At 39.4% G+C, this 17,357-nt stretch overlaps 2 protein-coding genes across 10 annotated transcripts in view; one reads left to right on the top strand and one right to left on the bottom strand.

Moving 5' to 3' along the window:
- PRMT8 (protein arginine methyltransferase 8) overlaps nt 1-2,165 on the top strand; it is a 56,216-nt gene extending 54,051 nt beyond the window's left edge. The window contains exon 10 of the mRNA XM_063394118.1: nt 1,319-2,165. Coding sequence (XP_063250188.1) covers nt 1,319-1,402 — 84 coding nt within the window. The 3' untranslated portion in view covers nt 1,403-2,165. The remainder of the gene's footprint in view (nt 1-1,318) is intronic.
- A 2,912-nt stretch (nt 2,166-5,077) lies between these two features.
- CRACR2A (calcium release activated channel regulator 2A) overlaps nt 5,078-17,357 on the bottom strand; it is a 74,312-nt gene continuing 62,032 nt past the window's right edge. For 3 of the 9 annotated variants that reach the window (XM_063394117.1, XM_063394112.1, XM_063394109.1), the window contains 2 exons: nt 15,784-16,817; nt 12,544-14,296 (listed from right to left, as the gene is read on the bottom strand). In XM_063394117.1, the coding sequence (XP_063250187.1) occupies nt 16,727-16,817 (91 nt within the window). In that variant the 3' untranslated portion in view covers nt 12,544-14,296; nt 15,784-16,726. The other 6 variants (XM_063394110.1, XM_063394113.1, XM_063394114.1 and 3 more) reach the window with 6 other exon arrangements.

The raw sequence follows: 17,357 nt of genomic DNA, 5'->3' as shown, positions 1-17,357 counted from the left end.
CTCACTGATGGAATGTACTTGAACTCACTAATTGATGAAAGGGTTGTTTAAAAAGTGTGCCTTTCCATAGAAAACACAGATGCTTTATTTAAGACTAAAGCTAAAGCCTGATGGATATCACACTACCATGACTGCTGAAAACTTCCTCAGTTTCTCTGCTAAGGGCAAAATCCCCCTAGTCCTTCTTTAACTGGTAAGGAGATTGTGAGCCATGATCTGATAGACAACCTATGGCTGGATAGAACAAGACATGAGAATTATGGCTTCTGGGAGAAACACTGGACCATTTTCTGCCAAAAATCTTGAGCAATCTCTCTTCATTTTCTGTTAAACACTAGCTAAAAGAACCTGGTTATCCAACTATGCAGTTGTAATTGTTGAAAAATTGCATTTATTAACTGCAACAAATCTTAACATTTCATTGTCTTCCCTTTTTGCATTGCTTTTCCATTTTTATATCAAACACAGATTGGGCATGGTAGTGTTGATACAGAGATAAAAATAAACACAATATAAACTTGGCATTAAAACAAACACATTCACCCCCAAAGTTACTTGCTCCAAGAGGAAAATAATCTGTTTCCCTACCCTTATGTTGTCCTAGGAAGACTGGAATATTTTCTTTTGAGTTAAATGTATCAATTATCTTTGAGGGGAAAAACTAATAAAATATCTCGAATTTGTTTGCACAGCAGTAAGAACCTTTAGCAGATGAAGGTGCTAAAATTAACGTGCTCTTGATAGTTGTCATAAGACAAAGAGACCACCTTGGTTCAAAAGGATTTGCTAGTGCTTTGTTCTTCTGAAACATGAAGTTTTTCAAAACCTTACATATACACAGCTTCCTTCTGTAGGGCTGTGTAGTGCCTCTTCCCTAAAAACATGTCATTATAAGATAAAAAATTACTAAGGGCTTCTGCACAATGGGAAGTTTACTAGATCTATTCTGGAACAACCCCTGGTGGAAAGCCCTTTAGCCTAAATTAAGAGCATCTCAATGGGAGAGACCTTAAAAATTTTTCATAGGATACATATGATAACAGCATTTCAGAAGCTTCCTGAACCAGGAAGTAACCAGGACATTCAATCCACCTCAGGAAGAGTATAGAAATATGACCTAAACATAGATTATATGGTGAATGCTATTACACATCTTACAGCCTACTTTCTCAGTGTCAGCACCATTAAAAACAGAAGTTAGAAACAACCAGAGGAATCCCTTGAATCTGCTGGTCTTCTCAACCCAAGCAATGATAACTGAATTAATACACTAAAGCTATGGTCTTACTTACATGTTGCATTTAAATCTTTTTTACAGCGTGACCTGGATTTCACAGTAGACTTGGATTTTAAAGGACAGCTATGTGAAATGTCAGTATCTAATGACTACAAAATGCGTTAGCAAGAAACCTTTCAGAGAGATGAAAAGGAGAATTTTATCAAGTCTTGAACTGCTGAGCTTCAAGCTAGGAACAACTGTTCACAAGATTATTATATTAAGTTCTAGAATGTTTACTCTGATGGAGGGTGGTAACCTGATCTTTCTTGCAGATAGTACAGGGGGCTGGGATCCCACTGTGAATGTACAGTATACAGAACTGTAGCTTTTGTTAAACATAGAAAAAAAATAAGCAACAGTCTTGAGTGTTCTGGTTAACTTTAGGATGGCAAAAGATGCATATACAAATTGTATTACTTACTGTGAATTTCTGGTTCTTCCAAGCTTTGCATGTTAAAGATGATTAGGGCAGTTCTCTCACTATGAAAGACTACTACAGCACATTACTGTGATAGTATTACTGGACTTATATTCAATATAAATGAATATATATATTGTACATGAGGAAAAAAATTCATTTCATAATAGGAATTTGTTTTGTGATTATTTAATTCTCATAATGCAGTTATGGAAAGAGGATGATGTTACCTTTGGCACTAATCTAGGCAGTGATATATTCCATTAACTGTCCAATGTTACAGCTGTGGTAAATATTCCATGCAAAGTGTAGATAAGAGCTGGGCATTTACAGAAAGTTCAACAACTATATTTTTGAATGTCCTCTGAATATGTGGACCATTAGTTTTGAAATTCACCTTCACAACTGGATGTCTGTCAGAGCTTTAAAAAACATTAGCTTTTTATCCTTGAAAATATTCTGTGATGAGTTTTTATAGCTGGATTTTGCATGAGACTTTCAGAAATCAGACACCTAGTATTTAAATGTGATGAATGCAAAGTCTCTGAAATGGTGGATAATTCCTGCTTCTTGGCCATGCCATATTTCAGTTCTTCTTTGCAAAATTCTTAATACAAAATAATTTAAAAAAATAGGAATTAGTGTTACCTTTTGGTGATGTTTTAGATAAGTTTTAAATTGCAAATACTATTCTCAAGAGTGCAGTAATTTGCAGGAGCAAGTTAATGTCTTTAAAAAAAATGTCGATGGCTTCTGGTATTACTAAGATGTCTGTAGCTTTCCCATCCCCTTGAGTCCCTTGTTTTTCATACAAAATCTCCTGCTTATTGTTAAAATATTAAGTGCTTATAATTCCTCATATGTATGTATCAGGTCTTTTTACTATATGAATGTGGGCCATTGAAACACATGTAATTCATCAACAACTGCATCACCAGTCCTATCTACGCATTTTCCAGTCCGTCCGGCATTAGGCACTAAATCATGTTCTATCTTGTACTGGATAAGATTGACTAGTTTTTGCCTAAAAATATTTTTAATCACCTGCAAATAAAGCATACTTGAAGATGTATTTTGCCAGTATTTGTCAACTTCTCGCTTTTTAGAAACCTATTTCTATTGATTTTCCCTCCACAGAAACTGTACAGTGCCTCCATTTTCTTATGATCTAAAGAATACGGTCTAGGGATTCTATGGAATGGTGACTATGTAGAGTGAAATTAAACTGTAATTCAGCATAAAAGATACTGTCTGCTATTTAGTTCATCACTGTTGTTTTAAAGCTCCTTTCATATTTTTGGATTGAGGATGAACAACTTCCCTTACAAAATCGAGTTTATCTGTCAAATATTGCTATCATTTTCAGGGAATGAGTTCAGCTACTCTTTCAGTAACGGACTGGGAAAAAACCATCTACAAGTCCCTTTCTAGTAACACTACTGTGATTCTAAAAATTTAAGGCAAGGAAATCTACCACAGTTTTTCTCAGGCTCTCCATTTATATAAAAACCTACTCAAACAATGTTTTCATCTTCTTGTTTGCCACTAATCACTGAGATGACTGTTACTGAAAGAGGAAAGACTCTTACTTTGTTTTCCTAAATTATACTTTGAAAGCATTTCACACCATCCACTTCTCTAGCCCACTACATGAATATTTAATGACTTTAATATTAAAAGAATAACAAAGAAGGGCAAAAAAACCTCATACCTTGTTTGAAACAAAACAAAACAAAAACAAAAACAAAAACAAACAAAAAAAAAAAAAAAAAAAAAAAAAAAAAAAACAAAAAAAAAAAAAGAGAGAGAGAGAGAAAGAAAAGAGAAAAAAAAATCCCAAGGGTCTTTACTGAGAATGTGACATTTTTCCTGACAGAAAGCACTGGTCAAGAAGTAGCAATCCACCTCCCCCCTCCCTTGATCAGAACAGCTCATTAACCAATTTGAGAAGTATTTAAGAACTGCTGTACATTGATTGCCCTTTCTGCCTCATCTTTCAGCTGCTGACAGTGAGGTGTTGGTCTCTCTTCAATAGTGGCCACCTTGCCTTAGTGCTTGAAGTGCCCATCCCCTTCAGTGTGTTCAGTGTTGCAGGATCACATCCTGACTGCTACTCTTAATGGCACAGTTCTGAGGTGGTCACCACACCTCAGGCACATTCTGTCCTGGAAAATTAGCTTGTGCTTTTCTTCATATCAAAAAAAAAAAAAGTCACGTATTTCTCCGTCACAGAAAGAACTGAGAGTTCTGAAAGAACCCAGAGTGCTGAGTGTCTTCAAATCACAGCAACCAAAAAGCAAATTCAGGCTTGCAAGGCCGTTAAAGCTGTTACCTACCAACAGGGTTTTGAGTTCAGCACACATAGGATCAGTTAGGTCAGCATTACTAAGGTATTCAAAGACCTTGCAGGTCAGGTGCAACCAGCTACAAAGCTTTCCTCAGCAATTCAAGTCCAGGTAACCACCACAGAGTCTGAGCCTCATTTTCTCAAGGTTTGAATAATAAGTTTCTCATGGACTCCAGGACTGAATCATAGCCATTGATTTCCAAAGCTTTGCATTGAAATATAATGACAAAATAACCACAGAGAGCTGAAACAGACACATGCTTAAAGCGCTTAATTCCCTTCCCACAGACAGGAAAAGAAGATCATGAGCTGAGGACAGAGCATGAGAAAGAAACAGAAATACAGTATTTACACAAAAGACTGTCCCTGATGAGTAACACAGCACTAGAGAAGAGAAAAAGCAGGTCGCTTCTGCCTTGACTCTGATTTTAAGGCAAAAGTATTAAAAGTCTTCTCAGGGATTGTTCTGTCACTTGAAACAAAAAGGAGCACCTGAAAAAACCTCCATGCCGAGCATGCCTCTAAAAGGCACAGTGGGAAATTCACACTTGCAGTGCTTGATAGGATTAAGGAAGTAGTCCCCAGTGTTAGAGGGGCCACTCTGTATTCCCAAGGTTCTCTAAAGAGCAGCATAGTATGGCTCTATTCTCGTAAGAATTTCTTGTTCTCAGCACCAATTAGCCCTTGCCAGATGTCATTAGTTTCAGGTTTGGGTTTTGGAGAGGTTGTTCTGGGGACCTTTCTAGGTGCAGAATTGAGGGTTTACCGCCTTTTAATGCTGTCTAAGACTTCTAATAAGAGTTGGAACTGTCCAAAATGTGAACAAGAATATTACTCAAGGTGGAGTTATTTACACAGTAATACCCAGGACATGTTTTTCCCACAGTGCTAATTTGAAGAAACTTCTCAGAGATCATTTCTAACAGGATTTATTTTAAATTAAATATTAATTCAGAAACTAATTTAACACATACAGATTTGATTACAGATAACTTCATTCTCTTAGAAGGTAAGTTTATAAAGGATAGATGGCATTCTATGTATATAATGAAGAATAAATCCCTGCTTTAGGAAGATTAGAAAGTACAGGTCTGACCTGCTGGGAAGCAGCTTTTCAGAGAAGGACCTGGGGGTCCTGGTGGACAAGAAGCTGTTCATGAGCCAGCAGTGTGTCCTGGTGGCCAAAAAGGCCAGTGGTGTCCTGGGGTGCATTAGATAGAGCATTGTCAACAGGCTGAAGGAGGTGAACCTGCCCCTCCACTCAGTCCTGGTGTGTTCACTTCTGGGCTTCAAAGTCCAAGAGAGACATGGAGATCCTGGAGTATGTCCAGCAGAGGGGAATGAGGATGACTGAGGGACTGGAGCCTCTCTCTTAGGAGTAAAGGCTGAGGGAGCTGGGCCTGTTCAGCCTCAAGAAAAGGAGACTGAGAGGGGTCCTTATCAATGTCTGTAAGTACCTTAAGGGAGGGTGCCAAGAGAATGAGTCCAGACTCTTCTCAGTGGTGCCAACCAATAGGACAAGATGCACAGGAAGTTCCACATGAGCCTGTCACTTGATTTGTTCAGCCTGGAGGAGATTGAAAGGACACCTCATTGCGGTCTTTAGCATACTCACAAGGAGAAGCAGAGCAGAAAGTACTGACCTTTGCATCCTTGCAGCCAGTGGCAGAACTTGAGGAAACAGCATGAAGCTGAGTCAGGGGAGGTTTAGGTTGGATACCAGGAAAAGGTTTTTCCCTCAGAGGTTGGCTGGGCACTTGAATAGTGCCATTTCCTTTCTCCAAGGAAATGGTCACAGCACGAAGCCTGAGAGAGTTCAAGAAGTGATTGGACGACACTCTCAGGCAAATAGTGTGACTCTTGGGCTGTGCTCTGCAGGGTGAAACGTTGGACTCCATGATCCTTATGGGTTCCTTCCACTTCAGGATATTCTATGATTCCATGAGGAAGAGCTTTAATGTGAAGATGACCAAGCACCAGAACAGATTGGCTAGAGAGGTCCTGGAATCTCCTTCCCTGGAAATATAAAAAATCGCTTGGAAAATAATCCAGTGTGGTGGACTCTAAGGGGCCCTGCTTGAGCAGGGGGTTAGACTACATGACTACATGGTCCTTCCCAAACCTAACTGTTCAGGGATTCTTTGATTTCCAAGAACAAAGACTCCTCAGCCTCTCTGGGCAGCTGTTCCAGTGTCGTGATAATCTCACAGGGACACTTAATGTTCATCTACAATTTTTCTTGTTTTAACCTGGGACTGTTGGTTCTGTTATTTTACTATTTTCCCCCAAGAAAAGCCTGGCTCTCTTTTCACTGGAACTCCCCATTAGGTACTGGAAGATACAATTACTTCCTACCTTAGTCCCTTCATGGTAACTCCCCTCTTCGCTACACAACCCATGATTGCATCCTAGACTTTTACATGAATTACGCCTCCTATCCATCTGCAATCCCACCTCCTCCATTGTTCCTCGTAGCAGTCCAAGTTGCTGCTGTTACACAAATGCATCTAAGGTTTTTGCAACAAATGTAATCCCAAGGACCACTACTTAAAAGAGAACTTTGGTTTTCTTACTGTGCTGTGCTGGTGGCATGGAGGACACATTTTATGAGCAATTTCCTTTGGCTTATACAGTCTAAGTTTATGCCAGTGTGTGCACCTGCCTAGTTGGAATATACAACTAAGACAGGTGATTTTTTTTCAATAGGCATGAAGCATTCACAGACTAGTTCCAGCTGGAAAAATGGGAGGTTTTTACCTTTTTTGAAACATTTCTTTTCAACATTTCTCAGAGATAACCTCAGATCTTAATCTGCTAAGAACACAGGTATGTGGGAGTCATATAGAAGACAAATCCTTTAGATGGCATCTAAACTTCCTAGAAACTGAGTGTGAATTTACAGCACCTACAAATCTTAAAAAAAAAAGCTAAAGAAATAAACCAAATGCTTCAGATCTGAGATAATAATATGTTTAGAGTAAAGAGAACATGAATCATCAGCTAGAGATTTCCCAGAAAACTGGTATTTCTGCACAGTATGATGACTGAGGTGAGCCAAGGCAGAAGTACACCTACAGGGAACAAGAGTGTTCCCTGAAAACAGCTGCTGCTTCTGGGAATAGGCACAAAAAAAGGTAAAACTGTGTTCTACACAGTTGAGACAAAGAAAGAAGCAGACCACTGCTCACAGATGACTGCTAAAGCAGACCACCCGTCTCTTATTTAAAAAAAAAAATAAATTATTCTAGGGTCCAGATAAAATTGACAGGAAAGAAAAATATTTTTATGATCTCAAAATTTTTGAAATCTCTGCTGTTCTCCTGCATGTTTTTCAGGCTTTACAGGCACCAATTCCATGGCTCCCTTTCCTTTCTCTTTTCTTTTTATGTTTGATATTTTTCTCATTTTTGAGAAACAAACCATGGAGATTAGTGATGATGCAAACAACAGGAAGACAGTTTTTTTGAGAAAGCTTGGCGATACTATAGTGTGATTATGAAACAGAAAGGAACCACGTTAGCTTTGAGATAGCAACTGTAACACAAAATCAGTCTCACTTCTTCAGACATCACACAGGTTTGGGCTACAATCCAAGTCATTCCTCTGAATCATCAAGTGTGGTCTTTTAGAAGCACAGCAATCAGCAAGATCAAGCCTGAGCTGACCCCTAAATCTTCATGTGGAAAACAGAATGTCCTCTTTTGCAGCTCAGTTCTGTGCTTTGTGTCCAGCCATTTCCCGTTCACGCAAATGAACCACCAGCATCTCCAGTACAACACAGCCCTAGAACCAGAAATGGAGCCCTGTGTTAAGGTCACAACAGATTTTAATCACGAATCATACATGCCCTACCATTTTGATGCAGGAATATAAAATGGCAGCTCAGAAAGCCACGTAAAACTCATTAACAGTGACTTGCAATGTCAATCAGTTAGCAGAAGCACTTTATCTCCATGGTGGCATATTTTTCACATTTATTGGCATGACAAATCAATGTCATTAGTTAATGAGATACGATTGAAGCAAATATAATTGCTATTATCACCACCGAGAGAGTATCTCAGAAAAAAAAAGCTCATTATTTTGCTTGCTTTCCTATGGGATGACTCTATATAGTAAGAAAGGTAAGAGCTGTGTGAAGCTGAAACAGCAGCAGCATGTGATGGATAACATTTGTATGTCAAGTAGCCAACAACAAAACGTGATGACAACACATTTTGAGCTATGAATTGAGGTTATGGACGCAGCAGAATTCAAAAAGTGAAGCTATCCTTCACCAGTAAAGATGTGGAGGTAACTGAGTAAAGAACTTAAAATAGTTGGAAAACATTCAGAAGACTGGGTAAATTGTCCTGACACAATGCACTAACAAAAGCAGTGAAGACATTAGGGCCTAATATTTTCTGGGAGACATTTCCATCTGAATTCTGTCACTAAATGATACCATTAAGTACGAATTCTGTTAAGCAGCAGGATGTCTACTCTCCATCTGGGCCAATTCCTAGACCCTTGCAACCTAATGTTCATGGGCCCAAATGTAAAATTCACTTCTGCTTGCCAGAACATTGATACTGTGTTATGTTCTTCCCATTCTTTTTCGTTCAACAGTGCTGGCATAACATGCTGTTTCTTTTCTTTCATCATGAGAAGTTTCTAGCTTGTACTTCAGTGATATATAGGATTCCCTTTGTGGAATCTGCTTATAAATCAAGACCAGACCTTTATCAAACATTTCTATTAAACTGTCCTCATCTCTTACTTGCCTGTGTGTCATGTGTCCTTTTTACTACAGTCCACTCATGTAAATGCCTGTGAGAGTGATGATAAATCTAGTTGGCCTGGACACACTGCCAGTCCCACAAGATTCTGAACATTTATATTTTAGAAGATAGAAAGTACCACTGTGATTTACCAATCTCTTGAAAACATCCAATCCCACTGCCGAAGAAAGACAAGCTGGAACAGGTTGCCTAGGATCATTTAGAGTAAGGTTTGGAGTATCTTCAAGGATGGATACTCCACAATTTCTCTGGGAAAATTATTCCAGTGTTTGAGCTCTTCCATGGGAAAAAAGAAAAGACGATTTCTTGTGTTTAGATAGAATTTCATGTGTTTCAATTTGTGCTTGTAGCCTCTTCTACAGTCACTGGGTACTCCAGAGAAGAGTATGGCTCCCTTTTCTTCATTTCCAAAGTCCATAAAGTATTTACATTTACTGATAAGATCCCTCTTGAGCTTTCTCTTCCTTAAGCCCCCTGGGCCCAGTCATTCAGCTGGTTTTCAGAGCAGTTTCCTGTCCAGTTATCTAACACTTTGTCATCTTGTCAATGAGGATGTTACGGAGAGCGTCAAAAGCCTCACTAAAGCTGAGTTAAACAACACCCATGAATCTCCCCTCATCCATCAAGCTAGACATCTCATTGTGGAAACTATCAGGTTCATTATGCACAATTTCCCCATTGTAATTCCACACTGATTATTCCTGATCACCATCTTTAGTGTATCTCAGAATGGTTTCCAGGACTAGCTGTCCATCACTTTCCCAGGAACTGTGGTAAGGCTCATTGCTGTCTGGACCCTTCTTCTTGCCCTTCTGGAAGACAGTACAGACATTTGCATTCTTGGAGATGTTTTGCACCACAGAGTGCTTTCACACCACCCTTAAATGTTCTGTTGCAGGTGTTGGGGTGATCTTAAATTGACTGGTAGGCTTTACTGTTGGTATATGCAAAACATGCAAAATTGTCTGATTAACTAAAATGCTATTTATTTGGGTTTTTTTACCTGTACCACCAACATGTAGGTTGTAAGGAAACTTTGGAGGTTTCTAGTCCAAACAGAAATTTCCTCAAACTGTGTCAAATCACTGTGGCTTTGTGCAAAACCTGTTCTGAAAACTTCCAAGGATGAGACTTTATAAATTATCAGCAAATTGGATACAAATCCCCTTCACAATAAACCATGATTAGCTTATTTAGCATTACATTTTGAAACCTACCAGCAGTTAATTTTTAATCATTTGATAGATGTTTGTAAATGTGTGTGATTTCACTTCCTTGACCAATGGCACCCTACAGAAATCTAAGTCTACCATGTTTGCACAGCTGCATTGTCTGCACAGCAATGACAGAAAGGTACATTTAGCTACTGTTCTACACAAGAATCATGTCAGCAAGGAACAAATATTAAACAAAAAGTCCACTGTTTAATCACCTGAACAGCACTAGATTGCTGTGCAGCATTCCCTGCATGGGACCAGGCTGGAGCAAGGGCTTCACACACCTTACCTGAGTTTAGTAATTCCTTGCACAACCTCCCCTGGGGCTTCTAATGACACAAATTATTTCAGTGTAGAAGGTGACTGTACAGAGGATTACAAATGAAAATGCCAATAGCATACCTGTAGAAAGTTTCACTCCTATCATTCGTCTTTCTGACAGAAATGTCATTTAATGCAAATCAGTTTCTCTGTCAGAATAGTACTTTAAAAAGTCCTGTCACTGAGAAGCTGCATTAGTGATTTATGCTTCATTTCAGAGGGATGAGCAACAGCCTTATTACAGCTTCATAATATAAATCCATACAATACAGGGTTGCCATGACAACTGATGAGCCTTAATAGCCTAGATTCAAAGGACCTTGTTCAAAACTGTCAAGTAGTGCAGTTCAGTGCAGTTCAGTCATTTGCACCTGTAAGAACTGGGAGAAGGCCATGCAGAAACAGAAAGGTTCACTCGGGCTCTCGGGGGAGGCATCTGAGCTTTGCAGCTGAGAGCCTTCCTTACCTCTGAGCTAGCACTGCTATTCCTGAGGCTTTTCAGCCCCCAGCAGAGGTATCCAAACTGGGGTTTGGCTGCAGCAATACTGAGCTCCCGAGGCTGCCTGAGAAACATGGTTCACATCCAGTTCTATTTATTAGGATTTAAAGATGAGGTTACAAAGAGGTAAGACAATTAAACACCTTCTTGGTACTGAAAATGGGCTGCCCACCCCTCAAGACTTTGCTCAAAACTGTGATCTTAGCTGTGTTTTCCACCCATATCCTCCCACTAACTGTGGCATTTGTCAGATTTTGGTGGGCTAGTTCAGCTCACTAATGCAGGAGAAAATTCTTTTTCTTCTTTTCTCTATTATTTTTTTTCCCTTGAGATTCTGCCAAGGCCTTAAATGGCTTGTTGCATGCTTCTAACAACTTGTAAAAGGTAAAATGGAGGAGAAATGACTGGCAGGAATGGAGAGTTGCAAACCTACCTAGTACTCTACCCTCTGAAAACAGCAGCACCTGAGCTTTAGCAGCAGCTATACAGTGACAGCAATACTCACATTCCTGATTCATAGATTTGATTTGCTCTGAAAAGGTAAGATTTAAGTGTAGTGCTGCAACAGCACTGAATCCTGCAAATTGGTAGACTGATGTTCCAAAGCTGATAATACACACTTTGCAACGAGGTCTTTAAGAAGACAGAAAAAAAAAAAGAAAAAAAAAGAAAAGAAAAAAAAAAATTAAGCCAGATACAGTGACACAAGACCTAAAAAAGCATATTATGTATGCTCTCAGCAAAAGAGCACGGATCTCACAACGTGAGGCAAAGATGGCACAAGACAAAACACCAGGCACAACACAATATGTCATAGAGGGATGGTAGCTGTGGCTGCTGCTCTTCCCTTGTGCAAGTCCAGCCAAAACCTGAGCTGGGTAGGTAGGGCAAAGATGCAGATGGATACACAGCACACTAATGTCATCAGCCACACAAAACACTGCAGAGTCTTCACCGTTCATTACCCACAGGCACAAACAGCAGCTCAGGTAAGGTGAGTGCTTGAGTGAGATTCTGAGCCACATAATGTGTTACTCAAATGTCTTGATTCCACATGATTCCCTATTCCCTTCCTGTCCAACCCACAAAAAACCAGACACTTCCAGTGAGAAAGCTCCTCTGAATCTGCGCCTTTTTTTTTTGGTAATGGTTGTTGTGCTCAGGAGAAGCAGAAAAGGCACTGACAACTGCAGAAGCTAAACACAGCTGTCCAGTATAGCTCGACTTGTTTGAAACACTTCCCTCTTTGGTGTTTGAAAGGAAATAAGCAATGCTCGTCTGACTAATCCACTGTCCTTCAACTTGTAGTATATTTGGAAGGATTCAGTGTCACTGCATACATGATTTCAGATTAGTAATAGAAATGAACTTTTATAACTGCCCTGTAAACTTAACCTACTGAGGTTTTTTTCCCCTTGAGAAGCCTGTTTTCATCAGACAATAACCAGGGGCCTTATACTAGCTTCATATTACAAGAATTTTAGTTGTTTGATGTGTAAACAGGCTAAAGTGCCCAACTCTCTCCTTTTTTCAGAAGTGTATGTGAGTGCTATTGCAATTCCTGTAATTTTAATAATCAAAAAGACCCATTATTTCAACAGCTGTGGATGAATTCAGGAAGTTGCCACTGATGAGCTTTATGAGCATGTTTCTGCTTTCTAAAACAAGCTTCCACTTGAGCAGATGATAAAGTGGATTTATTCCAAAACGATCTCACATGGTAGAAAATTCTGCCAGTATACAAATGTTGCAAACAAAAATGGTCCCAAGTTGGGAAATTTTACTTGAGTTAATTTACTACCAAATTGCACAAATCTTTTATCAATGATTGAGGTTCTGGGGAAAGAAAAAGAGTGTAAACCATTAGACAAATATATTTGTATACATCTTTTCTCTTCTCTGTTCCTGAGTTTCAGCTTCCTTTTTTTTCACTATGGGGTCAACTCTACCTGTCAGAATTTGTCCAGGAAGCCAACAGGCAGCAGAGGAAGTTGTGGGGCTGTGTGTAATGCTTTCTGCCACGCCAAGTGATATGGTTTCAGCCATTCAATCCCAATGCTTGCTGTTGACCTGTTCCTCGTTTGTCCCTGCTCCTCCATGGGGTGTGACCACTGACTGCAGTTCTTTCAGAGGCAAACTTGCTTCAGTGTGGTCTGTTCCTCACATATTCCTTGTGTGTGAAGCATTCCCATTTTAACAGCTGCAGATTACTCCTTAAATCTGGTATATGAGGAAGTGCTGTACACTTCTCTTGAGAAGTTAGACTTTTTCCACTGTTGCTCCATTCACATCTGGGCAGGCTGGAACCTGTTTTGACTGGCACACAGTAATTCATGGACATCCAGTTGTTCCGAAGTGTTGGGAGCACTCTGTAATAGCCATGCAACTGGACTTTGTGTTGTGCATATCCAAAGATCTGCCAGTATTGGGTACCTGACCAGGCAGAGAGAAATTTCTCCCAATATAGAATTGAAATGGAAAAAAAAAAAAAAAAAAAAAGAGGAAAAGGTAGCTTCACTACTGTTAAGCCAGTATTAACTTCTGAAGAGATGAGAAGAATACTGCCAGGACTTATGAAACCCTGGTACAGAGTCAAAAGACAGCAACTCTGCAACAGAGTTAGCACCAAGGAACATGGGACCTGACAATTCCCGCTCCAGTTTGATGGCCAGCTGGAGAGCAGAATCTATCCATGTTATTCATACCTGTCTTCAGTGAGCACGAATCCACCAGTAACTGCTGTTTGTTCAGGTGTGCCAACAGGTGAGTAAGCCCTGCCCTGAGGTTTAGATAACCAAGCAGACCATGAGAAACCCTGGACATGACACAAGCAACCCTGAACACTGCAAATAACAGAGTGAGAAGCTGAAAGTTGTTACAGACAGTGCTGTGAGCAATGCCTGGACTTCCCAGGTGGATAAGGGGGAGTTACACAGTAATTTCACAAATAATTGGAGGGGAATAGTTGGGATTCTATTAGGAGTGGAAACTTGCAAGGGCAGCAGCACTGCAGTAACTATATCAATAAAGGGACGTGAAGTCAAGGTGACTTAGACAATGGTGGAAAAAATAGGTATGTGAGTACAATGTAGAAAACCTGGGACTAACAGGGAAAAGGCACCTAGGGACAAGATGTTTCCTTGGTCTATGAAGGACAGAGAGAAGAAGTCAGGGTAAATGGAAGAAGAATAAGCATGGAAAAAATCAAGAGAAGGTAGAATAAAAGGGACCAGTGGTATGCAGGCAAGCTGCTGGTCAGAATTTATCTGAATGAGCCTTGTGCCCCACAGCTGAAGGACATCCAGTCTTTTCATTAAACCTTTTTTGCTGCTTGATCCTGGGGAGAGTTGTAGGGCAGAGTGGGAGAAAGAGAGTACTGCAAGTCATAGGAGTGGTGTACAGGCACTTTTTCATCAGTGAACTTCAGTCTTGATCTGTTGGAAAGGAAGAGGAGGATTAGGTTATTTGTGTTCATATTTATAGAAATGCTGCTTGTGTATAGTTGGTGACAAGCAATGAAGACACCCATCTGCATTGTCTGTGTGGCTGATGACATTAGTGCTGTGTGTGTATCTGCACCTCTGCAATGTGTCCTCAGCTTGGGATTTGGCTGGACTTCCAAAAAAGGATCAGCAGCAGCCACAGCTGTCTATTCGAGATGCAACACATTGCCTGGGTCCTAGACTGCACCAGATTTGTCAGTAGAAGAAGAAATCCCCCTCATCCCAGGATTCAGCTGCTTCTTAGTATTTTCTGTTCTCAATTTGTGTACATCCTCCTGGCAGGGTCTAAGTGCACCCTAAAAGACACCCAAATAAAAATGATCCTGTGGGAGTCACATAAAGAAAATCCATTTCACCTGTCACTGTCCTTCAAAATCAAGATGAACTTCACAGAAAAAGAAACTAAGGATTTGAATTTGAGCATTTGTGGAGCTAGAATCATGGGCACTAAAGCTGAAATTAAGGCTTCAAACTGTCTTCCTGAGGCTGACAGAAGCTGGAGGAAATGCTGCTGTTTCCAATATCGATGGGGGAACAGATCACTCAAAGTCAATTAGCAGAGCCAATATTTAAACTGATGACACTTCTTTCCTAGTTGAAATTGGGATAAAGTGTTCCTATTTAATGTCTAAATTAATGTTTTGCATTAGTTCAGCTCCAGCCAGGACTGAACACAGATGGTTCAAGTCTAAGATTTCCATGACGGATAACACGCCACAGAGGATAAGGTGACTCAACTCTCCACAACCAGTAATGGACTTCAAGAAGCAACCCTGGGAAGGGAACAGAAAGCCTATTGATTTTCAGTAATGGATGCTCATTTTGCTCCTTTAGTGTTTTAGAGCTTCTTAGGCACCTCACTAGGCAAGGGAAGTTTTTTTCATTTGGACAAGCAGATTCTCAGGAATCAAAAAGGGAAAAACTCTTAATAATCAGCTTATCCTGGGCTGCTTGGTTTATCCATCATTCCTGATAGAAGTAAATCCCTGGTTATTCTACCTGATAGGGAAGGGGTCATGTTTGGATCCCAGCTCACAGGAAAGGAAATTTGAGTGCTGGTATGGATATGGAAATTGCTGTAGGGATGTATTGTGTAGTTCTTGCAACTAGATAAACACCTTTGATCAGACTGAAATCCCAAGAGCACAATTAATTACTGGCAAAGTTTTTCCCAAAATATAAAGTTACTTATTGAACTAGTGCTTAACATTCATCTTTAGTTTCAAATTGATTCATTAGTTAAATAAAAAATAACTTTTTAAAAATATTTAGAAAATGGATTAAAAACATAATGTCTATAACAGTTTTATATAATGAACTCTACCATCTTGTGTGATATTTTAATGCAAAAAATAATGCCATGGGTCCCACTTTCCCAACAAGCTCACCATTGTGAATACTTGTTCTTGAATGCTTACCACAATATAGAGATGCAGTGAAGACATATTCCACCAGGAATAATTGTTGATCATGTGGTGGCTGGGTGACGCACTCTCAAGTTTCTTATTTCCATTTATATTCCACAAAAGCTTCAAAAGATAATTGACATCTGCGTTTCTTATGATCCGGGGTGGGCCATGATTTTCTAAAACACATCCCCATGGGTAAACTGTGTCTCTCTGCTATCAGGCCCTGGAGGAATGTTGTGTGGCAGCTGCTTTCGAAAATTCAGTCGTGTTTAGCTACATGAGAAGGGATTTTTTCTTAGCATTGCTAAAAGAGCAATATCTCACTGGATTTTAGTGAGATTTTTCCCTCATTAAATGCTGGTAAGTTTTTCAAATTCTTCCTCAAAATAAGATCCATTATTTCTGAAAATTCTACCTTCAAAATATTCTGTGACACCTTCTATGACAGACTTTTGGAGACAATGAGCTGTTCAGTCAGCCTTAACATGTTTTGAACTACAACCAGCTACACCTGTGTCAATTTTTAAAATAATGTAAAGAGAGCTTAGCACAGTCAGGATCTAAAGGTCTGAATAGAAATGAAATAAGCAGTCTTCAGAGGATGGGTCATTCACACCAGTAAGAATTTACTCCATATTCCAAATAGTTTTCTTCCCATAAAATTACTTCATCTTATTAATAATGTGGCAGCTTCTACAAGCCTGATGACAAAGCAGGATTCAGTGGTGTTAGGCATCAAACAGAATAAAAGACTGTTACTGCCCCAAAGACACTGTCAATTAACTAAAGAAAATATTTATAAAACCAGGATCAGATCATGAACATATTTTAACTTTCACTTATATCTACACTCAGAACACAGCAGAAGAAATATTTGGAAGATAAAAGCAAATCTGATTGTGCCAGGTAGTGTTGTATAAATGTATGACTTGTCTAAACACGCCTCAGCATTTTATTGCCTCATACAGCATGACTTTTTGTTTGCATCTGATTGAAGTTCGATGGTTTTCTCTTTCACTTTATCTTCATGTTCTTTTAAAATCCTGGGGCAAAGAAAGAATACTTGTGAGAAAAAAAAGCCAATAAACCCCACAAGAGATGGAACAAAAGAACATTCTCCCAAGAGTATAAAAATGTCCAGAAATTCAACAGAAGATGATAACATTTTGTGAACTAACAAACAAACAAAAAAGTACAATTATGGTGGCCCCATCACACAAGTGCCATTGTTCATTTATTTAGAAAAATTTAGTGTTGATTATTAACATTTATTGCATATTATAGAGGCTCAAAACAGTGACTTTCATTTCTTACTTTTAAGGCTGGAACAAAACTAAAACAAATCTAACTGCCTAGTCATTTATCAATTACTGACACTTTCACAAAACTTTACTGATTTCAGCAACAATATTAGAGACTGTCCAACTCATTACCAGTGTCTTCACCTCTGTAAGTAATTCAGAGGGGCCATATTTTCCTGTATCTTTACCTCTAACCTTTATTTAACTTCCAAAATCCACTTCTTCCTGTCTCCCAGCCCCCAGGTAGACAGCAGAAATTGAGCTGTAATGAGCAGAGGGAAG

Source organism: Prinia subflava, chromosome 3 (genome assembly GCF_021018805.1).
Source record: "Prinia subflava isolate CZ2003 ecotype Zambia chromosome 3, Cam_Psub_1.2, whole genome shotgun sequence".
NCBI classification, from domain to species: domain Eukaryota; kingdom Metazoa; phylum Chordata; class Aves; order Passeriformes; family Cisticolidae; genus Prinia; species Prinia subflava.
Note: the sequence above shows the minus strand (reverse complement) of the source record. Positions and strands in the feature narration are given on the sequence as shown.